The sequence below is a fragment of the Neomonachus schauinslandi genome, chromosome 8 (genome assembly GCF_002201575.2).
Source record: "Neomonachus schauinslandi chromosome 8, ASM220157v2, whole genome shotgun sequence".
In the NCBI taxonomy this organism is placed as follows: domain Eukaryota; kingdom Metazoa; phylum Chordata; class Mammalia; order Carnivora; family Phocidae; genus Neomonachus; species Neomonachus schauinslandi.
This window is the reverse complement of record NC_058410.1, coordinates 74,856,241-74,882,576: the sequence shown is the minus strand read 5'-3', so window position 1 is coordinate 74,882,576 and position 26,336 is coordinate 74,856,241. Positions and strand designations below refer to the sequence as shown.

The 26,336-nt window shown below is 36.1% G+C and overlaps 1 protein-coding gene and 1 pseudogene across 1 annotated transcript in view; one reads left to right on the top strand and one right to left on the bottom strand.

The window, feature by feature from the left end:
* The window catches only part of UBE3D (ubiquitin protein ligase E3D), an 89,161-nt gene that overhangs the window by 39,319 nt on the left and 23,506 nt on the right, over window positions 1-26,336 (bottom strand). The window contains exons 4-8 of the mRNA XM_021693092.2: window positions 25,615-25,846; window positions 18,414-18,483; window positions 10,386-10,455; window positions 9,283-9,391; window positions 5,864-6,027 (exon numbers count right to left, since the gene is read on the bottom strand). Coding sequence (XP_021548767.2) covers window positions 5,864-6,027; window positions 9,283-9,391; window positions 10,386-10,455; window positions 18,414-18,483; window positions 25,615-25,846 — 645 coding nt within the window. The remainder of the gene's footprint in view (window positions 1-5,863; window positions 6,028-9,282; window positions 9,392-10,385; window positions 10,456-18,413; window positions 18,484-25,614; window positions 25,847-26,336) is intronic.
* On the top strand, window positions 21,243-21,793 carry LOC110583039 (annotated as a pseudogene).

Here is a 26,336-nt window from a genome sequence, read left to right as displayed (position 1 = left end):
TCTTCATCATTATTACAAAAAAATCTATTTTTCATGTTTCCTTAAGAGAAAATGAGAGAAGTATAACAATAAACATTATATTTGTACTTATCCTGTTTACTCTAAGTTAACATGTGGGATTATAGAGGTTCATTGAGCTCATGCTGCAGTAAAATTTCTCTTATTTGCTGGCCTAAATAAAATTTCAAGAAAATTGTGGGTTGTGACACCCAGAGGGAAAGGCAGACACAGCCTGATTTCAGGAGATAGACTAGGACAGGGTTTTTCAACTTTGGCACTACTGGCATTTGGGCTGGATAATTCTTTGTTATAGAGACTCTCTGAGGCATTATAGGATATTTAAGAGTATCCTGGGCTTTACCTACTAGATTCCAGCAGCCCCTCAAGTCGTGACAACCAAAAATGACCCAGACATTGCCAATGTCCCCTAAGGGGCAAAATTACTCCGGTCTAGAGACTATGAGGCCATGGGTGAATTGATTGAATTAGCACAATTAAACTGCAGACGTTAACTTAGGGTCCAAAGCTACAAAGTTAACATTTAGGATCTAAATTCTGATATGCAAACTAAACAAATAAGTTGTAGGATAACTGTGGGCAGGGGGTAGAGGGATAAAAAAAAACAATAGACTTCAAAATATTAAGAGACATGTGTGCCTATTGCTAGAAAGAAAGAACATTCTAAATATATTACCTGCCACTTTTTGTGTGTGTGCTCAAGGAACTAAAACCAGTTACATTTGCTATTTTCCTCTTTTAGACTGCCATCTGGCAATCCACACTTCCACTAAAAAAAAAAAAAAAAATTAAAATTGCAGCCGATTGGACTAAAATAGTTAATGTACCACCCCACGTGCCAAATATATGCCAGGGAGTCTACAGTTTACTCAGTAATGCCCCCAAAGAAAGAAACTAATGTCTCTTAAAAGACAATGTCCTTAAAGACAAAAGCAAATAATTCGCAGGATGCTTACCCAATTTATGAAGTTCGTTACTACCTTTGGGGGATACAGAGTCAACCAGTAGTAGGAGAAAAAGCAAAACAAAAGATGATATACAACAGGCAAACTGAACTCATCAAACTCATTTATTATGTCCCCAAGACATGATATACAAAATTAAAAAAAAAAAGTCTACTAATCAAATACAGCAGAACACAACTGACTATAGTCATTTTACTTCCAGCATCACAGGGATTTGTTAGGAATGAGTGAAATGAGACAGTACACTGAATCCTTGTCACTCTCCTCAAGAGAGGCAGTGTAAAGATCCTTCACAATAATGAATATAAGTTCACCACTGTAACTGAATCTACCAATTCCCTTTCCTTAGCACCCAAAAGCTGTCAAAAGACAAACTGGCCCATCCAAACTGGTATATCCTTTGAGTTCTCTTTCACAAATCCATAAAGGCAGACTATGGGAACAAGAACCTACAGTCACCAATAGATGAACAGTAACGATCAAATATAAAGATGAGCAGAAAACTGTGAACCATTCATTTAACAAATGTTTTGTCAAATGTGACCATAAATTGTATGTATTAAACACTTCTCCAAGAACTCATCTAGAGGCGCTTGGGGGGCTCAGTCAGTTGAACGTCTGTCTGCCTTCAGCTCAGGTCATGATCCCAGGGTCCTGGGATTGAGCCTGCATCGGGCTCCCTGCTCAAAGGGGAGCCTGCTTCTCCCTCTGCCACTTCCCCTGTTTGTGTTCTCTTTCTCTCAAATACATACATTTAAAAAAAAAAAAACTCATCTAGATGTAGTAATGAGCAAGATAGACAAGGTCCTGATTCACTGGAGTATACATCCAAGCACAAGAATTCTAGTGGAAGCATTAAAGGTTTGGGGAAAGCAACACCATGAAACAAAGTATCAATCACAAAGAATCTTTTCAAAGAGAAGAGAGTTAACACCCAAAAAAAAGAGTTAATAGAGAAAACAGAAGACTTGAAGTATCACTATTATTCTCAGATATTGAGAGAATACTTCATTTGTAAGATAAGTACAGATGTGACATGAGAAAATTCTGAATAAACACTAACACTTAGATATACCTGTATGAAATCTTAGAAAAACAAAGATAAAGAAAAATCCTATAGGTTTTCAGAAAGATATCATATAAGAGATTATCAGGTATTCAACAACTGACTACAGTTCAACTTTAAAAGAACTATGAAAGAGCATATTTCATCAAAGCAAACAATGAAACAAAGACTATGAAGTGAAAAACAAACAGCCAAAAAATACATACTATAATACTATTTATAAATATTTTAAAAACATCAAATTTTTTCATGGAAGTAGACATACAATAAAAATATAAAGACATTTATGGCTGTGATACATGAGTGTAAGAGGTAAGCAAATGGGGTAGGGCTTCTTTAAGAAAGAACCACTATCAGTAGAATCATAAATGATCTCAACATAGAGGAAAGTGCATGAGACAGGGAAAGAAAGAAGAAATACGAAACCTTACTAAGAGTCTTTTCTTGTTCTGGTGAAGAGTATGGGTACTAGTTAAATCTAGAAACTGATAATAAAAAAAAGAAGTTTAAGTACATATATTAGAAGTTTCAGGTTAACCACTAAAATCATCTTGAAATAGATATTTTTTTTACTCCCAAATCATCAAGAAATGATAGAGAAGACAACCAATGTAAAAGACAGTAAACTAAGTTCAACTATATTAATAATCACAGTTAGTGTGGATTAAATTCACTTTTAAAATAGACTGTCACATTGGAGTTTGTTTTCTTCTAATTCACCTGTTTTTTGTTTATTTGTTTTTTAATGGACCATTTATATTTGCTTTATTCCAACACCCCAATAAGTACCTATATCTTTGGCTAATTCTTCTTTTTTTTTTTTTTTGCCACTCATAAGGTGTTTTTTTTTTAATTTAAATTCAATTAATTAACATACAAGGTATTATTGGTTTTAGGGGTGCAGGTCTGTGATTCATCAGTCTTATATAATATCCAGTGCTCATTACATCACATGCCCTCCTTAATATCCATCACCCAGTTACCCTATCCCCCTACCCCCTCCTCTCCAGCAATCCTCAGTTTGTTTCCTAAGATTAAGAGTCTCTTATGGTTTGTCTTCCTCTCTGGTTTCATCTTGTTTCATTTTTTCCTCTCTTCCCCTATGATCCTCTGCCTTGTTTCTTAAATTCCACATATCAGTGAGATCATATAATAATTGTCTTTCTCTGAATTCACCTGTTTTTGTTTTTTTTTTTAATTTATTTTAAGTAGGCTGCACACAATGTAGGGCTTGAACTCACGACCCTAAGATCAAGAGTTGCATGCTCTACCAACTGAGCCAGCCAGGTGCCCCAGTCATAATGAAGTTTTAAAATATCCACCTACAGAGTTTATAAGGTACATGTTAGCAAGACATATAACTAAGATAAAATAACACAGGACAGCTGTAAAGAAAGAAATGGAGAAACATTCCCTTTCTCCATGGGGGTTACATTTCAAGACCCCCCAGTGGATGCCTGAAACCCTAGATAGTACCCAGCCCTATATATATTATGCTTTTCCCTATCCATACATACCTATGATAAAGTTTAATTTATAAATCAGGCATGGTAAGAGATTAACTAATAATAAAATAGAACAATTACAATGATATACTGTAATAAAAGCTATGTAAATGTGGTCTCTTTCTCTCTCTCAAAATATCTTCTTGTACTGAACTCACCCTTTTTATGATGGTGATGATGTGAAATGACAAAATGCCTATGTGATGAGATGAAGTGAGGCAAGTGATGGAGACACCGTGACCTTGCATTAGGCTATGACTGACCTTCTGACCATACGTCAGGAAGAGGATCATCTGCTTGTGGATGCAAGTGACCACAGGTGACTGAAACCACAGAACATGAAACTGCATGTAAGAGGGGACTACTGTATAACAAATTAGCAATTAAAAAAAAAAAAGGAAAGTAAATATAACAATATTAACATCAGGCAGATTGGAATTAAAGGGAAATAGCATCAAATGGAAGAAGAGCAAAATCTCTCATGGATAAAATATGTAATTAGGCAAAGTGTCATGGCACAAACATTTATGTACCTAAAAACACAGCTTCAAAATATATAATGCAAAAGCCGATATAAAAATCAGAACAAAAAAACTTTTCTACATTTAACACACCCTTCTCAAAAATGCACATTTCAAAGAAATAAAAAATGTGAAAAGATTTTAATAAGCTTCACTTTATAAGTCTAAGTAAACACACACACAAACACACACAAGTAAACAGAGGATACAAGCAACCAACAGCTTAAAACTTGACTATGTATTAGGCCACACACACACCAAAGTCCCCAAAGCATCAAAGCATAAGCCATATTCTCTGATCATACCTCAAAACAACACAAGGGTAGTCATCTGAGCTGTTTCATTTAGACTGGCATTAAATGGGCAAAAATCTAAATGGCAGTTTGGGTGAGGCTTCAGGGAAGTGGAATTTATAGAAACTTCAGGTAGGAGTATATATAAACCGGCAATGCTTTTTTACAAAGTAATTTGATATTATCTATCAAAATTTTAAATGTCATACCTTTGCCACAGCAATTCTACTTCTAGAAATCCCTCATAAGAAAAGTACACATAATTACAAACCAAATTTGTGTAACAACACACAGCACAATGCTAATTACAGAAGGAAAACAGTAATAACCCAAGTATCTATCAACAGAAAAACAGTTAAATTATTTATAGTACATCCATTTCATAAAATGCCAAGCACTGATGTGGAAAGAATCTCCAAGACTCTGCAGTGTTGCCTTTTTTTTTTTTAAGTGTAAAAAAATACACCTGTATCATTCAAATCATGTTAAGATGAAAAATAAATAGAAAAAGGAGTTGAAGAAGAGACAACATACTTTTACTTCCAGAGAGGGACATGGCGGAGAATTTTCATATTTTACTTTATGTATGTCTCAACTGTTTGAATATTTTATGATTTATACTGCTTGTATAATCCAAAAAAGAAAAGAGCGATTTTTCAAAATTTCTTATTTACTTCCCCGAAAAAGACTGGCATCTTTCTGTTCTTATTACAAGTTTGATCAAACTCATTGGAGAGTACAAGACAAGTCTAAACTTCCAACCGTTCCCTCTGCCAGAAACACTGTTCTCTCAGATAAGGCTCACTCCTTTTCTTCCTTCGAGTTTTCCAGTTAAATATCATCTTATCTGAGAAAACTTCCTTGACTTTTCAATACAAAATGACGACCTCCTACACCTGTCCTACTACTCCCCAACTACTTTGCCTTGCTTTATATTTCACTAATTTCTACACCTGTGTCTTAGTGTCCCTGTCTCTAAAATGAGGGTGATAATAGTACTACCCTGCAGGGTTGATGTTAGGCTTAAATGAGCCAGAAGGCCTCCGATTAGTGCCTGGCTCTTAGTAGGAGCCACATCAGTCCATGATTTTATGACTCTTTTGCTGATGGTCTGCCTTCCCCCTGTTACAATGACAAGCCCGGGGAAAAAAGGGCTGTGTTTTGTTCACCTTTGCATCCTGAATGCCTGGGAAGTGCTTATCAGTAAATATTCATAGCTGTTGATGCCTGATTTAGTGCTGCAGCCATATGCACAGACAGCTGAGATTACAAGAAAAAGACCAATTATTTTCAGTAAAAGCAAGCTTTCTGCACATTAGCATGAATCATCTGTAATAATTCAATCTACTTTAAAGCATAATATTTAGCAGTATGACTCCTAGAAGCCTCAAACAGGGAAGTGGTATGGTACCATTTAATTCATTAATTTCTCAACACCAAATGGCAAAAGAAACTAAAACATACTGTGGAATGAGAAAACAAAAGCACAACTTACTTTTCATTCCTGTTTTTGATGCATGGCTGGTAGAGGACCTTGACAGCATTCCAGGCAGAACTGGAATCTGCCTTCAAGGTATCTTCCAACAAGGGGAATTTTTTGATACTCTTGGAACTTCCCAAAGATTCAATCACCAAGCTGTCTGAGTTTAAAAGCCACAGCTAAAGATAGAGAGAGAAAAGTCCAAGTATAAGGATATTATCATCACCCTATCCATATCTCATACCACCACTAAAAAACACACAAACAAAACTATAAAAATACCAAAAAAAAAAAAAAAGAAGAAGAAACCTGTATATAATATTTAAGTATGATAAGTCTTTCAAAGTGTAACATCTGGTAGAGCCGCTGAGGTCATAAAGTTAAAAAAAAAAAAAAAGACAACCAACTAGGAGAAAATAGTTAATATGTAGACAACAAAGTTATTATCTGTAATATATAGAGCTCCCAGGAATCAATGAAGGGGCAAAAACAGCCCAAAAGAAATAAAGGCAAAGAATATGAACAGAATTGGGCGCCTGGGTGGCTCAGTCATTAAGCGTCTGCCTTCAGCTCAGGTCATGATCCCAGGGTCCTGGGATCGAGTCCCACATTAGGCTCCCTGCTCGGCAGGAAGCCTGCTTCTCCCTCTCCCACTCCCCCTGCTTGTGTTCCTGCTCTCACTATCTCTCTCTCTGTCAAATAAATAAATAAAATCTTAAAAAAAAAAAAGAATATGAACAGAATTAACAGAAGAAATAAGTGATAAACATGTAAAAATGTTAATATAATAAGGAAATGTAAAAATCATGTGCCACCCTTTTTCACGTATCAGATTGGCAAGTACAAAAAGATGGTAACAGGGACACCTGGGTGGCTCAGTCGGTTAAGCATCTGCCTTCAGCTCAGGTCATGATCCCAGGGTCCTGGGATTGAGTTCTGCATCGGGCTCCCTGCTCAGTGGGGAACCTGCTTCTCCCTCTGCCTGCCGCTCCCTGTTTGTGCACTCTCTCTCTCTCTCTGACAAATAAATAAAATCTTAAAAAAAAAAAATTTTTTTTAAGATAATAGCATCCAGCTCAGTAGAGGGGGCTGGACTGCTGGTGGAAGAGGGTTTCGGGATTTGGATGCATGCTATTCACTGAGGGGCTCAGCTGGAGTCTGCTTCAGCCTCATCCCATGGGGAGCTCTGACACAAGAATGGCACCTACAGAGTCTGTCCCACCTCGAGACAGGAGGCCCCTGCTTTCTGTCCCCCAGGGTCAAATCACTGGCAGTAGACTGACCAGGACAAGGGTGGGGAAGAGGTAACTTTCCGAACAAGGTGGCACCTGTCATGTAAGGGCATGTCTCTGGATATGAGGCAGCTGTGTGCCATTAGCAGCCCACACGTCTCAGCAGCTGGGAACTGGGTGCACCAGCCTAAGTAAGGAGGATCTGGGTAGGGCACCAAGAATGTCTCACTATATGGGATAAGTGAGTACAAGTTTTCTGGAGGGTGATAATTATCAGTTTAAAAAACACAACTTCTAATAGTGTCTTAGACTAGAAAGGTCTATTTCCAAAGAAGTACTAAAATACACACGCAAAGATTATTTTCATCGCAGCACTGTCTTTAACAGCCACGCTGGAATTCTAGACACTCAAGACCCTGGTCTATATTTAAACTCACAGGAAACAATCCTTATGATATACTGTTGAGTGAAGTAAACATGATGAAGAAAAATGCTCGTCATGTGACTCGAATATGTTTCACGAACAGAAAAGCAGAATGTGAGCGTATGAACACAGAGTTGTATATAGAGAGGGAGAAGATGCTGAAGTGCACATACCACACTGTTAGTAATGTTTACCTTCAAATACTGTGATATAGCAAGACAAGGAGTGAAGACAAGATGGGGGAATACCACTTCTTTTACATTCTTCCTGTTGTCTGAATGTTTCAAGAATGTATTACTTTTACAACAAAGTTTTTTTGAATTTTTTTTTTAAAGATTTTATTTATTTATTTGACAGAGAGAGCACGAGGGAGAGCACATGCAGGGTGAGGGGAAGAGGGAGAAACAGGCCCAATGCGGGGCTTGATCCCAGGACCCTGGGATCACGGCCTGAGCCGAAGGTAGATGCTTAACTGACTGAGCCACCCAGGTACCCCCGGAACTTAAATATATCTTAGCAGTAAGTTTTAGGTTTTCAGGTGTTTCCTATTCCTGAGTTTTAACTTGAAAAACCTCACAGTAAAAGAAAATTAAAACTGATTTCAGACTATGACTATGAGGCACACTCAGTATTAACTTCAGTCAACAAGTATGTTAGCTTTGGTAGAAATGATCTGGAATCAGAGAAGCATGGGGTCCCCATAATGGATGGCCAGCTACAAAGCCACACTTAACAACAACCATAACTCTCTCCCTCCTTTTGGCTACCATGTTTTAGATGCAGGGGACGATTCTGCTAACGGCAGGGCCTCTTATCCAAAACTTGCCACTACTTCTCAGACATCAATGTGTTAAAATCAGGATCTCGAAGAGGTATCTGTGCCCCCATGTTCACTACAGCACTATTTACGATAGCTAAGATGCAGAAACAATCTAAATGTCCATCAAGAGATGAATGGATAAAGCAGATGTGGTGCATACATATATGGAATATTATTTTTTTAAAAAAGAAGGAAACCTTGTAATATGCAACAACGCAGATGAACTTTGAGGACAGTATGCCAAGTGAAATAAGCCAGACACGGAAGGACAGTACTGCTTGATGCCACTTCCATAAGGAATATAAAATAGTCTAATTCATAGAAGCAGAAAGTAGAATGGTAGTTGCCAGGGGCTAGAGGAGGGAGAAATGGGGAGTTGCTCACTAAAGGGCATAGAGTTTTAGTTAAGCAAGATGAGTAAGTTCTAGAGATCTCCAAGTAATACTGTGCCTATAATTAACAATATTGTTATCATGCACTTAAAAATCTAAAAAAAAAAAAAAAATCTATGAAGAGGGTAGGTCTCACGTTAAGCATTCTCACCACATACACACATACACAAAAACAGGAGCAACAGGACATATTTTAAACAGAAGAGTATCAAAAGGGAAAAATAGGGAAAAATCAATAGGCGAAAAAAGTGAAAGAAACAGAAGTAAGTTACAGTGACCAAGAAAAGCCTATTAACAACTTGGAGTGAAAAACTTTATTTTGTGGTGTGAGCAGGAATCAGGTTTTATTTCTCTCTTTGTGCTAGTACCTAGCACAAAGAGGCACTTGATCTTTTATTATTAAATTAAGAGAGTTTGATGTGGGAATTAAACTGATATTATGAATTCAATTTTTGATCATTTATTTTCTAGACCTGAGAATTAAAGAAAAGAGAATGGCAAGACTAAAGAATTTCTGAGACCCTGGATTACCAAGCTACAGAAAGCTGGGAGAAGTCACTTCTTACCAAGATGTACACTTTGCCATCATGACCTTGAATAGTGAATCTAAAAGTGCTTCTAGCAGAGGAGAGTTCCACCAGACACTGGGCGATAACATTCTGTACAAACTGAGACCTGTTTGAACAGAAATCAATTTTCACAATGTGCCTTTCATAATAACTCTAACTGGCAAGAGGAGCCAAAAATACCCACAGGGTACCTAAAAGGCAGAGGTGTGTGCAGCCAGACTTTTCTATATGCTACCCATTCCTTCACAGACTGTGCTAATGTGGATTTTAATATATTTTGATGTATTTGTGTTTGCTCCAGTCTTCTTATAACCTATTCTCCAATCCTTAACACACTTCCCACCCCAAACCTAACTATTCCTTTTGACTGAATAAAAAAATACTGTATTAGTCAAGTCAATATTCCATTTGTGCTGTAGCACATTAAACAGTAAGTTAAAAAAGAAGGCGAGATATTTCCTCCCAAACATTAGACAGTATTAAATACAATGTCTTCCATTTGCATCCCCTCAAAGAGTCAGAGCTGAGGCACAGAATCAAAGTATTTACAGAAGGATAAATTTTAAGGTTATATTCAGATTGCCATAATTTTTAGATATCCATAAATAAACTGAAAGACATACTATAGTTAACTTCTGTTTGCAAACTAAAAAGATTCAAAGAGAGAAAACGCTAACGGATGTAGTGGCTAAGTAACTTTTTTTTTTTTAAAACACAGGAGTCACTTGAAAACTGACTCATGTTTCAAATTTTAAATGTCAAATTAATTCCAGAAATAATTATTCAAAAACCTATTGATGATTAAGTTATAAGACCTTGATTATCTGACAAATAGAAGCACAAAAAACTTTCAGATTTAGAAGATTTATATCATGAGCACATTTATTTATGCCACTATGTAATAAACAAACCATAAATGAATCCTCGAGTCTTTTATATGTGTGGTTTGGTTCAACTATCTAAAAGCCTTTTTCGAAGGTTTTTATTTTTCTTTTCCAAATAAAGAAAGGTATAAATAAAAACGAATTCCCAAATAATCAATTGTACCTATCATTCTCCACATTTGAAATTACAGAATAAATTTAATTTGCTGTTTGTACCTTGGTATGATGGAAAAATTTCTTTCAGACGGCTGAATAATTATCTCTGTTATATAAAACTTGGTGGTTTCTAGAAACAAAAATAAGAAAACTTAAAATCTCCTTGCTGCACTAACATTTTTATGGTGGGCATGTTGGTCCTAATTACAACATCCCAAACTAAGTATTTCATACACATACTGGTAAAATTCACATTCTGTAAAAATTTTCCCAAAATGACTTAGTGTAAGACACCAACACATTGATGACTACAAGGAGAGCATCCTGAGACTTGGGAGGGCCTGGTGTTTTAGAAGACATGCCCCAAGTGAATATTGGCACGACGACACTCTGTTCACACGCATGAAAGGTTAGAAAAATCAGCCACATTACAGCCACAGCCCACTTATGTAGAAACTAGTCATTTGATTTCCCCATTTCTATAGTCTTAAACCTAGGAGTCACTGGAAAAGGCTTTTGAATCACGGTGTCCCAAAGCCCATGCAAAGATGCTGTAAACCTCTTATTAGTATTTCCCAGAATCTCACCAAGTCTATTAATGTACAATTCCCAACAAATCTAGTTATCTAATTACTTAGTTTACAGAAGCATTTAAACAGTAAACTAAGTATCTTACAGAAATGAATATAAACATAACCATTCTGAATTTTTTAAGAAATCCATGAAAAATGTTTCTTTTCACTAGTAATGAAGGAAATACAAATTAAAAGGAGATATTCTTTAGCATCAAATAAATATTTGTGAATGACAAAATGCAGCAATGAAGAAGATATGGAGAAATGGGTATACTTGTTCACATATTGCTATCAGAACTGCAAATGACACATTTCTGGAAAGCCACTTGATGAAGACCTTAAAAATATTCTGATGCCAATCATTAAACACCTAAGAATTTATCTCAATGAAATATTCATGTCTATAAAAATTTATCTATAAATATGCTCATATTAATTAAACTGAAAACAAATTGTCTAAAAATTGAGAATGGTTGGGCTAAACAATTATACATTTAGGCAAGAGAATTCCATGCAATAATTAAGAATGGTGTGCCGAACAATTCTGAATTAAGATGGAAGTTATTCTCAGTACATTTTCTGAGAATGTTTTCAATTGCTCAACACACAAAAAAAGGCAGAAAAAATCAATAGTTTAACAGAGTATTACATATATAGAGCCATGATGATGAAGTTACCTATTTCTCCTTTAAGTTCAATTTTTCATTTTACTATTTTGAAATCATGTTACTAGATGCAGAATTGAACCTTTTAACATTATGAAGTGATCCTTTTTATCCCAGCTGCTGTTAAACTATAATTTGATTCTACTATTTTAATCCTACAAGGTATTACTACTGCTTTATGCAGTTAGCATCCACTTAATATTCTTCCACGTATTTACCACTGTCTTTACCAATCCTTCTTAAGCTTAGACCCTCTATCTGGGATCATTTTCTTCTATTCTTTACAGGTAGAATTCTATTCTTCCACAAGTATAATTTCTTTTAATAAAAAACCAAACCACTAGAAATGAATTATTCTAGTTTTTGTCAGAAAATATCTTTGTCTTGATTCTTTCATATAGAACATTTTCACCATATAAAATCCTAGGTTAACTATTTTTTTTTTTAAAGATTTTATTTATTTATTTGAGAGAGAGAGCATGAGAGACAGAGAGCACGAGAGGGAAGAGGGTCAGAGGGAGAAGCAGACTCCCTGCCGAGCAGGGAGCCCAATGCAGGACTCGATCCCGGGACTCCAGGATCATGACCTGAGCTGAAGGCAGTCGCTTAACCAACTGAGCCACCCAGGCGCCCTCTAGGTTAAGTTTTTAACCTTTGTTCTCATTGACACTATCAATCCTTCAAACTTCCATTATTATTGCTCCTTTGAAAGTGATCTGTCATTTTTCTTCAATTGTTTTTAGGATTTTCTGGTTTTTGTTTGTTTTGCAGTATCATTCTGTATGTCTCGCTATGAACTTATTTATCTTACTTGGGTCTCATTTAATTAGAATTCATTGGACCTCCTCAATCTGTTGCTTACTGTTTTCCATCACTTTTGTAAAATTCTTAGCAATTGTCTCTTCAAATATTGCCATGCTCCCTTATATTTCTTTTCCTTCTAGAAGTCTGACTAAACATATGTTAGAGTATGGAGGTTCTTCAAAAAGTTAAAAATAGAACTACCCTATGATTCAGCAATTGCACTACTAGGTATTTACCCAAAGAATAAAAAAAAATACTAATTCAAAGTGATACGTGCACACTGATGTTTATAGCAGCATTATCAACAATAGCCAAATTATGGAAAGAGCCCAAATGTCCATTGACTGATGAGTGGTGGTGTGTATATATACATACACACAACACACACACACACACACACACTGGACTATTACTCAGCCATAAAAAGAATGAAATCTTGCCATTCACAACAATGTGGATGGAGCTAAGTAAGTCAGACAAAGACAAATACCGTATGATTTCACTCATATGTAAATTTAAGTAAAACAAATGGGGGCGCCTGGGTGGCTCAGTCAGTTAAGCATCAGACTCTTGATTTTGGCTCAGGTCATGATCTCAGGGTTGTGAGATCAAGCCCTGAATCTGACTCGGTGCTGGGTGTGGAGCCTGCTTAAGATTCTCTTCCTCTCCCTCTACCCTTCCCCACCCCCACCCCACTCTCTCTCTCTCTCTCTCTCTTAAAAAAAAAAATCATAGAAGGAAAAAAGAGAGGAAAAACAAGAAACAGACTCTTAACTACAGAGAACAAACTGATGGTTATCAGGGAGAGGTGGGTGGGGTGATGGGTTAAATAGGTGATGGGGATTATGGAGTACACTTATTGAATGAGCACCAGGTGTTGTTATGTAAGTGCTGAATCACTAAACTGTACACTTGAAACTAGTATTACAGTATATGTTAAGTGGAATTCAAATAAAAACTAAAAAAACAAAAAGCATATGTTAGCTCTTCTCGGTGTATGTTTTATGTCTCTCTCCTATATTTTTTGCCTTCTTGTCTCTCTGTGCTAGATTACAGATATTTCTTCTCATCTATCTTCTATTCATTAATTCTTTCTCCAAGTTGTACCTAATCTGCCATTAAATCATCCATTAAATTCTAAATTTCTGTTACATATTTTTTAGAAATTCTATTGTTGATCTTTTCCAAATATGCTTGCTCTTGTTTCCTTTGCCTTTTGATACCTTCAAACCTGTCTCTCATATTGTTTAATAGACAAAAGCACGATTGTTCTAGTTTACATCTGATAATTCTAGTAAGAGAAGTCTGTTTCTGTTGTTTCTGTTTTTGTTAGTTCTTGTTGAAGGAAGTCTAGTTTACTTGTGTGCTTATTTGTCTTTGGTTGTATGGGGAACACTGTACTTGACGAATTATTTGTGGGCATGTGAGTTTTACAATGAAGGTATTTTACTCCAGAGTTGATTTACATCTGATTTTGCCAGGCATATGGGTGTTATTATAGCTAGTCCAAGACAGACTAACCAAGTTTAAGACTTGAAATTCCTTAAAGTGCCAAAGGATTGATACCTATCCGTAATTCCACATTCACAGTAAGGGTATGGCTCTTTAGGGTCCCAAATTTTTGTGCAGAGTCGTCCACTAGGTTCCTTTTTTGTGTAGTCTTTATGTCCTTACTTCTCAAAGCAATCAAAATAATTTTAGAGAAGTGGCATATTGCAGGGAAAAGGTGGCTTCAATTTTGCGCTAACCTTTGAGTTTGCTCTTGTGGTAATTTACCCATATATTTTCCATTTATCTTGATCTTCATTCCTTCCTGTGGATTCCAATCACCATTTGGTATCTTTCACTTCAGCCTGAGGAGCTTTCTTTAGCATTTTTTGTAGAGAAGATCTGCTAATAATGGATAACTTCCATCTATTATATGAAAATGCTCTTATTTTGCCTTCATTTTTGAAGGACAGTTTTGCTGGATATAGAATTGTTAGTCGACAGGTTTTTTTTCTTCTTTCTTCCCCACCCCCCCCCCCAGAATTTTGAATATCTCATTTTAGTGTCTTCACTATTTCTGCAAAAAGTCAGCCTTAATTGTATCAGGAAGTCCCTGTATGTGATGTTCCATTTTTCTCTTGTACTTTCAAGATTCTCTTCATCTTTGGCTTTTATCAGTTTAACTACAATGTGCCTGGTGAAGTGTTCTGTGTGTTTATCCTACCTTTCACTGCAATTCTTGAATCTAAGAGTTAATATTTTTCAGCAAATTTGCCAAGATTTCAGCCATTGTTTTCTACAGATACTTTTTCCTGAGTTATTTTTTTCTTCTTACCTCTGAGATTCCATTTACACATTAACTGAAACATCTGATATTGTCCCACAAATCTCCGAGGTCCTGTCCATTTTGATTCAGACTTTTTCTCTCTGTTCTTTGCATTGGTTAATTTCTATTAATATACCTTCAAGTTCAATGATTATTTTTTCTTCAGTCATCACAAATATGTAGTTTAGCTGATCTAGTGAATTTTTTAGATACTGTACTTTTCAGCTCTGTAATTACCAATAGTTCTCTCTCTCAAGTTTCCAATTTGTTGAGATTTGCCATTAGTTCACTGAAGAGTTTTTTTCCCCCTTTTAATTCTTAGCCATATTTATAATAGCCACTTTAACATCTTTGTCTACTAAATCTAATGTTCGTGCTTACTCAGTACCTGTTTGCTGAGTCCTGCTTTTGGGTATCAATCACTCTTTTCTGTTTCTTTGCAAGTCTAATAATTTCTAAATGGAAGTAGGACACTGTATGTAATATAATGTTGCTATTCTGATTTTGTTTTGTTCTTTTAAGGGTTGTTGGTTTATAATAGTCAATTAACTAGCCTGGACTCAAACTATGAACTATGTCTTCCCACAGCATGTAGCTACTAATGTTTCTGCTCAGTTTTATTTTGCTTAGCCTGGCTCCCTAGAAACTATTCACTATACCTGCAGAGTTTAGCTGTCAGCAAATCTGGGGAGAGGTTTTGCTCAAATACCTCAAGCCATTAAGGCTCCTACCTTCTGCTGCCCAATTGTGTATAGATTGAGAAATGAAATCAAACACATGGGAAATGTGCAGGTCTCCCAAGCTTTTAATTCTTATTGGACTCTCTGGCCTCTATTGTATGCATTTAACAGTCAGCCAGAGCTATGTGAAGAAATTATCATCTCAGCCCATCCCCCTGCCTCTTGCTTCCAAAATCTCCCTCTTAAATTTCTAGTTTCTCCTTTGCTTCTTGTTCCTTATAATGACTATAATGATACCATGGAAATGTTCCCTTTCTTGTTCAGCCTGTTTTCCTGCAGTGCATAACTGCTTCCTTTTTCATGTGTTTAGTTTTCCAAGCACCTTTAGCTAATTCCTTCCATATGATAAAATGGCTTATCTCAAGATTGTTATGTCTGGTCAAACAAACTGAAGAATGTATCAGTTCATCTTGTAACTGAAAAAATGTTTATTGCAATCTTCTCTCCTTTGCTTCAATCTAGGCTCTTATTTCCTGGGCCTGCCTGTGTGTCCCTCACCCTAGGATTCCCTTATCTGTGTTAGATAATCTGTTTCCCAAATCCCATGTCTTCTCTCTAAAGGTTAAATCCTTAGGTTTGGTGAGGTATATCCTATGGTACATTCCTAAGGAAAATATAACATTTGAGATCTGTGTTTTGAGACACTGCATTTCCAAAACTGTATGTGTTATCTTCATACTTGATTGATAGTTTGACTGTGATAGAATCTTTTCCCTTCTAAATTATGAAGGCATTACTTCACCATCTTCTAGATTTCAACAATGCTATTAAGAGTTCAGTGTCATTCTAATTCCTGATCTTTTGTATACTACTTGCTTTTTTTCCTCCAGAAACTTCTTCCTTGGTGTTCAGAAATTACTCAATGATACAGCTTTGAGTAGCTTCCCTGCCATCCCATTAGTCCTACTGGACATGTAGTGGGCCCTTTCAGTTGAGAAACCGAAGCCCTAGCTCTGGAAAATAGCCTTGCGATGTTTTTTTAGTATTTCTGTTCTTTGATAATTTCCTAAACTCTGTTGTCTCTAGTCTTTCTTTCTAGAATTTCTATTAGCTAGATGTTGAATATCCTAAAAGTCTCCATTCATTCATTCATTCAACAAATATTTACTGGGTACCCACTATATTTAGTGCTGAGGTTACAGTGATAAATGAGATAGACAGTATCTCTATCCTCAGGAAATTTACATGATGATTTTTTTCCCTATAATTCCTTTCCAATTTTCAATCTCTGAATTTTGGTTCTGATTTATGAGAGAAGATAGTTCCCTAATTTATTCTCTAGTCCTATGATTAGGTTTTTTAGGCAATCACATCTTTCAGTCTACATTCTTTGAATTATGGGGGCAATATTATTCCATTTCTTTAAGAACATTATTTTTGTTAAAGATTTTCTTCTGTTTTATACATGTCTTTCTTCTCAGTGCCTTTATTCTGTTTACCTCATTATTTATTTACTTCAGTCTCTTTTATAGTTGGAGGTTTGCTCAAATACTTGTTGATTCTCATCAATCCATTCATATTTAAGTGTAAGGTAATAAATGCTGACAGGAAACTCTCAGGTGTAGGTACAAGGCTTGTTGACTGTAGGATGGCTGAATCTCATTTTACTATGGAAAGACACTTACAAATCAGTGTCTGCACATCTCTTCTCTGGTTGGTATTCTTCCATTTTCCAAGAAAAGAGTCGTCTAATCTCCTGCCTTGAGAGTATAAGCAAGTTGTAAATAGAGGAGGAATCTTAGTTGTCTTAAGCTCCATATAAAAATTTTGAATTAATCATCCTTCCTCCAGTGCCTCGTCTCAGACTGCTTTCCCTGTTACCTGCTGCCTCCAAATTCTGAGCAGACCAGCTCTGAGGCTCTACAGTGAGTACTGGCTCACTCCTCACTCAGATGATCTGCAGACACTGAAGCTTCAACTTCCTCCATACTGTCAAGTGTGTTCCCACACCTCTCAGCTTTACAGCTTCCAAAAGAGTCTGCTTATACCTCTTGTTTACATCACTGTTGCTTCCTCTCCATTTTTCTTTCTCTGTGGATGTACATCTTTTTTATTCCTTAACTGACATTTTAACTGGCCTTCAGGGAGAAGAGAAAAGAATTTAAAAAAAATCAATTCACCTAATTTGACTAGAAGCCTTAACATTTTCTAAGTTGTTGCTTAGAGCACTTGCTTTCATTCTCCAAAACGACGTTGAAGGTGGCATCCTTTACCCCTACTCATTCTTCCTTTTCTGTTCACTCTGAGCAAGTTAATTACTTACAATATTCTGATAATTTTAAAATACAAACCAAAAAGACCATCTGCCTTCTCTTAGGTACACTAGCTTCACTTAAATCACATCTTCTAGTTAATTATATTAAAAACAATTATTCATCAACCACAAAGCTAATGCAGCGTATTGTAGCTCTCCATTATTTAAACCTTATCTTTAAATAATGATGCAATTTAATTATCAGGATTTTATTATATTTCAAAGTAGTATAACAGACTTTACATAAACATAATGAACAGGATTGGGAAAAGAACAAGGAACAGAGTACAAAACTCAGAATGTGGTTTCTTCCATTTCAACCCCCAGCCCTAACATAGAGCCCTGAGGCAGAGGGCAGCCAAGAAAACTTCTTCATCGTCTTTAGCAACCAACAATTCTGATTGAGGAGTTGTACTGAGAAAAAAGCTCCGCTATGCTATAGGACAGACCCAGGTACAAACTTTATACTATTGCTTTATATCCACAGAGAGGATATGAAATATTGAAAATGACCCGACTTCTTAATGCTTAAAACGCAATACTATGTACTTATAAAGGTCAAAATACACAAACTTCTTGGCATATTAGATGATATATTAGGTGATTTCTATTTTAAAAATCATCAATTCTACAACATATATTAGTTACCTTTCATATAGATTTCCTATAAAATCTCCTTCTACTCCTTTTTAACAAGAAGGCAATCATTTTGGCTTTTTTATTATGAAATTCTTACCTGATGACATGGTCTCTCCCAACATTACCTTGCAACGCTTACAAATTACTTTGGTATTTGCCTTTGGTTTCTGTAGAACAGAAAAATGTCATTTAAATGTCATTCAGCTTTTCTTAAAAGGAATATATAATTTTTACATAGTCTCTAGAGTATACATTGAACTTTACATTTTATTTTGCCCTCTACTAAATACTGGGAACACATTAAGCTTGTATGCATAATTCACATGCACAGAGATCTTTTTTTTTTTTCAAATCTAAAGAAAGAATAATGAACAGACTGATTTTTCCAAACTTAGCCACTTCTTGATAATCTAACTGTTGTAAATAATTTGAACAGGAAGCACCTTACATTTCTAAAAAGCACTTCCAAACAACCATTACCATTTAGGATAGACAGACGGTGGACAACAAAGGCAGAGAGAGTGGGTGACTTGTCCCAATTCATGTTTCTAGAAAACAGGAGAATCAAAACCTGGAGCCATTATTTTGACTCCTAGTCCAGTGTAACTTATGTAAAAGTAATCTGATTCATAACCACTCATCAGAAGTCAAAAATATTTAACCCATTCATCTAATTCTATTTTTCCACTAAGATATGCATTTTAACTGGAAAAACCGGAAAGTGTTCTGAGACAAATTCCTGACGCATTCTTAAACTTCAAAAATCCAAATTCATTCATTTGGGATACAGATTAAATGGCTAGCATCCATCTAATCATTAAGCAAACAAACAAAAATGTTCTCTTACATTCAGAGAACAGATTGGTGGTTACCAGAGGCAGGGGGTGGGGTGGTAAAAATGGGTGAAGGGGGTCAAAAGGTGTAAACTTCCAGTTACAGAACATGGAAGTCATGGGGATGTAATGTACAGCATGGCAACTATAGTTAATAATACTGCATTATATATTTAAAGTTGCTAAGAGTAGATCTTAAAAGTTCTCATCACAAGAAAAAAGATTTGTTGTTATGTATGGTAATGGATGTCAACTAGACTTATTATGGTGAATATTTTGCAATACATACAAATATCAAATCATTATATACCTAAAAGTAAAATAATGTTATATGTCAGTTATACCTCAAGTTAAAAAAAACTTACTGATTTGTAGTTTTTTTATAAGAGGTTATGTTATAAGCAATAGCATGGTGGCTAAGAGCCCTGAGTCTGGGCCAGACTTCCTAAGTTTCAATCCCAGTCCTGTTATTTACTACACACATGACCTTGAGCAAGTTGATTAACCTGGTTTGGTTTCCTCATCTGTAAAAGGGAGTTAATAGTAGTGCTTAACTCATAGTGTTGTTTATTAGGATTTAAAAAGGAGTGTTATAAAGCACTGTCCTGGGTACATGGTAACTACTAAGTGGATGTTACATAAACAAAATATATTTTTGGCACACATCATTCAAGATAGGCTGAAAACCCATACCTTCCCAAAAGGGACCAATTTTTGTCTTTTACTGGACAGCCATTCTGTATTAAGAATCTACCAAAAAAAAATGTTTTTTTCACATCCATAGCAATATCTTTGTTAAAGCCCTTCAACATTCCTCTAACGAAGATACACTGCAACATGGCAGAAGTCGCATAAAAGTGGGCAGGGAGAAGGAATTTCTGCAACTCTGGCCATCTCTTCTGGGAAACCACAGAATAGAGTGCTGGTCTAAGTAAGGAATGAGTGCCTTTCTGATGTGGGATAACGTATGTATTGATCTAAAGAATCTTAACTGATTAAGGTAAGTTTGAGTACAATTACATTTTCCTTAGCATTAATCACTACTTCCTAAAAAACTACATAAGAGGCACATTTAAACTGAGTTCCATGGATGTGCTCCTAGTAACTGATAGAGCTGGTATTTTAATCTAGATCCCTTCGATGCTAAACCTTGTGCTTCTATGTCCACAATAGCCAAACTATGGAATGAGCCCAGATGTCCATCAACAGATGAACGGATAAAGATGTGGTATACATATACAATGGAATACTACTCAGCCAACAACAACAACAAAAAAATGAAATCTTGCCATTTGCAATGACATGGATGGAGCTAGAGGGTATTAGGCTAAGCAAAATAAGTCAATCAGAGAAAGACAATTATCATATGATCTCATTCATATGTGGGATTTAAGAAACAAAACAGAGGATCATAGAGGAAGAGAGGAAAAAATAAAACAAGACAAAATCAGAGAGGGAGAAAAACCACAAGAGACTCTTAATCATTGGAAACCAACTGAGGGCTGCTGGAGGGGAGGCGGGTGGGAGGATGGGGTAGCTGGGTGATGGACATTAAGGAGGGCACGTGATATAATGAGCACTGGGTATTATATAAGACTGATGAATCACTGAACTCTACCTCTGAAACTAGTAATACATTATACGTTAATTAATTTAAACAAATTTTAAAAACAAGTAAATAAAACTTGTGCTTCTAAGCACTATGTCAAGTGTTTTCCAAACTAATTCATAGAATCAGTTCGATTGGTTATGGCCTGCATTTTTTTTTAAAAAAGATGAAACAGAGGGGCACCTGTATGGCTCAGTGGGTTAAGCATCTAACTCTTGATTTAGGCTCAGGTCATGATCTCAGGGTCATGCGATCAAGCCCCGTGTCAGGCTCTGCGCTGGGCATGGAGCCTGCTTAAGAGTTTCTCTCTCCCTCACCCTCTGCCATGCTGGCTCTCTTTCTCTCTCTCTAAAAATAAAAAAATAATAAAAATAAAATAAAAAGATGAAATAGAAATATCACAGTACTTCAAACACAGTGTAAGTACTACTTCAAGAAACTTTTACTTGCTCTTCCCCTAAATGGCCTGAGGTGACCTCTGAAAATGGTTTGCTATTCGCTTGACCCAGAAAACCCTATGAAATCATGTAAATCAAGAGGTTCAAATCTTCGTGTTCACTTTAAGAACACACGTGAAACTGCCCAGGCTATCAAGGGTATGCATATCCGAAAAGCCACCAAGTATCTGAAAAACGTCACTTTACAGAAGCAGTGTGTCATTCCGTCACTACAATGGTGGAGTTGGTAGGTGTGCCCAGGCCAAACAGTGGGGCTGGACACAGGGTCGGTGGCCCAAGAAGAACGCTGAATTTTTACTGCACACGCTTAAATGCAGAGAGTAATGCTGAACTTAAGGGTTTAGATGTTGATTCTCTGGTCATTGAGCACATCCAGGTGAACAAAGCCCCCAAGATGCGGCGTAGAACGTACAGGGCTCATGGTCGGATTAACCCATACATGAGCTCTCCCTGCCACATTGGGATGATCCTTACTGAAAAAGAGCAGATTGTTCCTAAACCAGAAGAGGAGGTTACACGGAAGGAAAAGATATCCCAGAAGAAACTGAAGAAACAAAAACCTATGGCCCAGGAGTAAATTCTGCAGAATAAATGCAAATTTAAAAAAATTTTAAAAAAAAGAAACTTTTACTTGACATGTGTTCATGTGTGTGCAGGGTTATCAGATCTTGATATAAAAAATGTATTTCTGGGGCACGTGGGTGGCTCAGTCGGTTAAGCGTCTGCCTTTGGCTAAAGTCATGATCTCAGGATCCTAGGATGGAGCCCCGTGTTGGGCTCCCTGCTCAGTGAGGAGTCTGCTTCTCCCTCTCCCTCTGCCCCTCTGCTTGTGCCCTCTCTCTCAAACGAATAAATAAAATCTTTAAAAAAATATGTATTTCTTACTTTAATTAGAGGTCAAAAAAAGTCAAAGCCACAGACATAGAAACGAAGGCAGGTGATAATCTGTTCAGGTGTAGGCAAGGATACAGGAAGAAGACAGCTCAGAAAGCAGGTATGCTCAACTGTAAATTTGGGCATTTTCACGCTTTCTTACAATAAAATCGATCTGTATAGTTCCAAACTGGTAGTAAAGACACTTTTTAAAGGATCTATTTTATACAAGTTAAATCAAACCATCTTCATTAAATCTTACCAAAAACAAAAGGCTTTACTAAAAACTAATACCGGGTACTGGAGTAGCAATGCTTGAGAAGAAGAAATTTTTCTATTCAAAGCAGAGAATTTTTCATCAGGTGCTCTGTTACATATTTCATTTATAATTGCTCTTACAGCACATTTTGCTTTATCTTTCAATGAAACAGGAAAAGTGGTTATTTGTTGGTTTAAAAAAAAAAAAAGGAGTCTACCTTTCCAAGACACTGGTAATCAGGATTTTAAAATGTGATCAATAAAAAGCAAATTATCTCAAACAACCAAGTATGTGTATTTTGATTCAAATAAATGGACAGTAGAAGGGACCTTTAATATAATTGGTAAAATCTGTATATGGCCTGTATTTTATCAAGTAATAACTGTTCATTTTGTCAAATGTGAAATGACACTGTGGCTATTTAAAAAAGAAAAATCCATATGGGATAAAATGACATAAAGTCTGGGATTTGCTTTAAAGCACTCCAGCAGGGGGGAGGGGAGGGAATTAAAGGGACAGATGAAGCCTACTTTATGAATCAAGATGATTGGTACACTGAAGTTCACAATTCTTTCCTTTTTACATTTGTGAATGTTTACAAAGTTCAACACATTATTCTAAGAAGATTAAAAAAAAAAAAAAAACCCAGCCTTATGGATTTAACAAAACAAATGACTAAAAATCAATAAATTATTGCCAAGTACCCCAGGAAAGAAAAAAAAAAAAGTAAAGCTGTTAGTCACACTGTGATATAATCAAAGTTCAATTTCATTTGTTCCTTAAAAGATAGGGTGAAGTTACAGTGTGACCATACTTTCTAAGTCTAGAATACTATTATGAATCTTATAAAAGGGTGAGGTGCCATCTTTATCATGCTATTATAAGATGCTGGTAGACGCAAAAAATAGCATGAAATAAATGCAAGAAATAAGGAAATCTTCAGGAGGTATCTTTTGAAAACAAAAGGTATATACCGCCACTTTTTTTTTTTTAAGATTTTATTTATTTATTTGACACAGAGAGACAGAACAAGAGAGGGAACACAAGCAGGGGGAGTGGGAGAGGGAGAAGCAGGCTTCCCGCTGAGCAGGGAGCCTGATGTGGGGCTTGATCCCAGGAATCATGACCTGAGCCGAAGGCAGACGCTTAGGGACTGAGCCACCCAGGCGCCCCTATATACTGCCACATTAACGGGCACAAATAACATCTGTACACTCAAAAGGGGTTTTGAGGGAAAGAAACAAGTGTTGGATTTTGTTTATGCTATTCTTAAAATCAGGCCTTTTTAATTAAAATCTTATAGCATTCGAAATTTTGTTTAAAGAGAAACTCTGTTGCGTAATGCATTTCTCTTGACCGATGCTTAAAGGAAATAATAAAACAAGTTGTGCGATGAAGCAGCCTAACAGTGTGGGAACTCGACAGAGCAAACATCAAAGAAAGACCCTGTTGTGGACTAATTAAATCAATATATCTGAGAGACGGCACCACTGCTCAGAGATGTGGATTAGCCTCCTGTCCTCGTTTTTATTTCCCTTTGTGTTGTTTCAATTTCTAAGGACCCTTGATACTGTCTCGCCAAAAAAATGTTTCCCAAGAGATACCATTGGGATGCTGTGTCACCATGTGACATTTCAAAACCCTGCTAGATGGCTAGACTTGTTGATATGAGAAATAGGTTTTCAATAGCACAGGGCAGCCTTGTTCCCACAGGAGCCTTGAGAGCACTGTTTAAGCAGTCCCTCCAAATATATGTTACTATTTTGGTCACAGGCATACTCTTTCAATGGCTGCAATATGAAATTAAAGAGAACTTCCATCTAGGCTAACTTGGAAACAATCTTGTCAAAGCAGCTTGTCATGACAGGAGTTTCCCAGAGTCTCCTTGATACTAAACACCATAATGTCTGAATATAAAGGGTCTTCCTTTAATGCACAGGATGGCTGCTCACAATTGAGAGAAATTCTTGTAAATGGCATCATATAACTGATAAAGACATAAATGTGAAGAATATATTTCCATATAGAGTGCAGAATTTATCTAAAAAGGGAAACTCATGGTCTCTCTTATTTAATCTTTCTCCTCTCCTCTTCCATTCACACATTGCAAATATTTTAAAAATTTAGAGCTTAATCGCAAGAATGAAAGTTAAAATACATAGAACAGTACAGTATTAGTCTACAAATTTAGATTAAATTTTAACATAACCATTTTAAACATAACAGATTTATATTAACTTCTTACCATTTATTTTTGAAAACTATACAAGGATAAAGTACTATAATTTTAAATGAACCATATTTAGGTAAAGGGATGGGTGTTTATGGTGAGAGATAAGGCACTTAAATAATTCTGATAACATCAATCTTTGATGAACTTCCTTAATCTACCATCAAAATATAAAACAGTTCTAAAAACTAACTTACAACCTGAGAGCTGCCCAACTATTGCACATTTCCTGCGGTGGTTCAGTTTTTGTTACAAAAATTAAATGAGTTTTAAATGAAATTTAATGTGCAATGCTTTTATTCCTACCAATAATCAGATGTTAAAATGAAGATTCTCTGGCAATGATTTTCTTTACTTTTTAAATCACATCTGTATTGACCTGCCATCAGGAGAATGATTTCTCACAAGGGCCAAGTCAATGCCATTGATTTTCTTTTAGAGTAAGGTAAAGCACTTGTTCTCTGCAGTGAAAGGAAACTTCTTTCTCCCTAAATCGACTTCTATAGCAAGAGGCACCTGACCTCACATTGTTTACCACCAACTTGGAATCGCAGCACAAGCTTCATTTCCACATTTTGACTCCTCCGTTTTCTCTGTTTCCTTAAATGGCATCTGCTTTTATGACATCAGCAGAAGTCTTAACAATGGGCAGACACGGGGAAATACCTAGGCCTAACTGTACAGTACTTACCTTGGAATAAAAGAACACTTTTAATTTAAATCAGACTATATAGATTATGGTATGTTGTCCTAAAAACAAGAAAGTAGGGCATTTTGGTTTGTAAAATGGCAACATTCCCAATTCTATGCATGAAAAAGTCTTCTTTCTGCAGCCCCTTAAGCTGTTCTGGTCTAAAGCCATATGCTCTTCCTCTATCAACAGAGCATAGCAGAGCTGGTGAATAGAGGCAGTTGAAAATCACGGATTTTGGTCCTTGGAACAGTCTGTGTAGCATGCTTTAATTAAGAGAAGATAGGAAAAACCAGTTTCTAAGCCAACCTCCAAATTAGCATTTATTTTGAAAAGATATTTTACCAGTTTAAAATGGTTCTCAGAAGAAGGACAGTGTGTCTCCACTGGGGCTAGTTCAGGTCTTGGCTGCCATAAATCACTTCTTAAATTTACCAAGAAGAAAGAGTCTCCAATAAAACAGTCATTCTCTTGTGGATGAAGTGGCTTATCAGCAAAGGGGTCAGGATGACAACACCATTCTTCAACTAGAGCTCCCCAGTTCTCACTCGGCAATGGGAGCACCCTGAGGAGCTTCCTAGTAGAGAGGGGAAAAACAATTTTTTTTTTAATTTTATTTTATTAAGAAGTCAAACTCTCACTCTTTGCAGATGATAGGAAAAACGATTTTTTAAAGAACAAAATGGAAATGTAGCATTTTCTTAATTAAATCAGCATGAAAATGAAAGAAACTCATTAGCTACATTGTCTGCAATGATAATTTCCCCCCCAGATTACAAAAGTAATATATACTTATTTATGATCGGCAGTTTGAAAATGTATAAAGGTATAAAGGAAATAAAAATCATCCTTTCCTTACCATCCAAAGACAGGTAACTACTTTGTAAATGATGGGATATTTCCTCGCAATCCTTTCAAGAAACATAGTTATACCCATGTACACAGTCCGGGATCAGAAGATATACACAAACTGTATCTTGCTTTCACTGTTTATTTAGTTCTATTATGATTCTTAATGATTCCATTCTATTCCTTAGGCTTGCCAGTTAACTCTTTTATTTTTTATT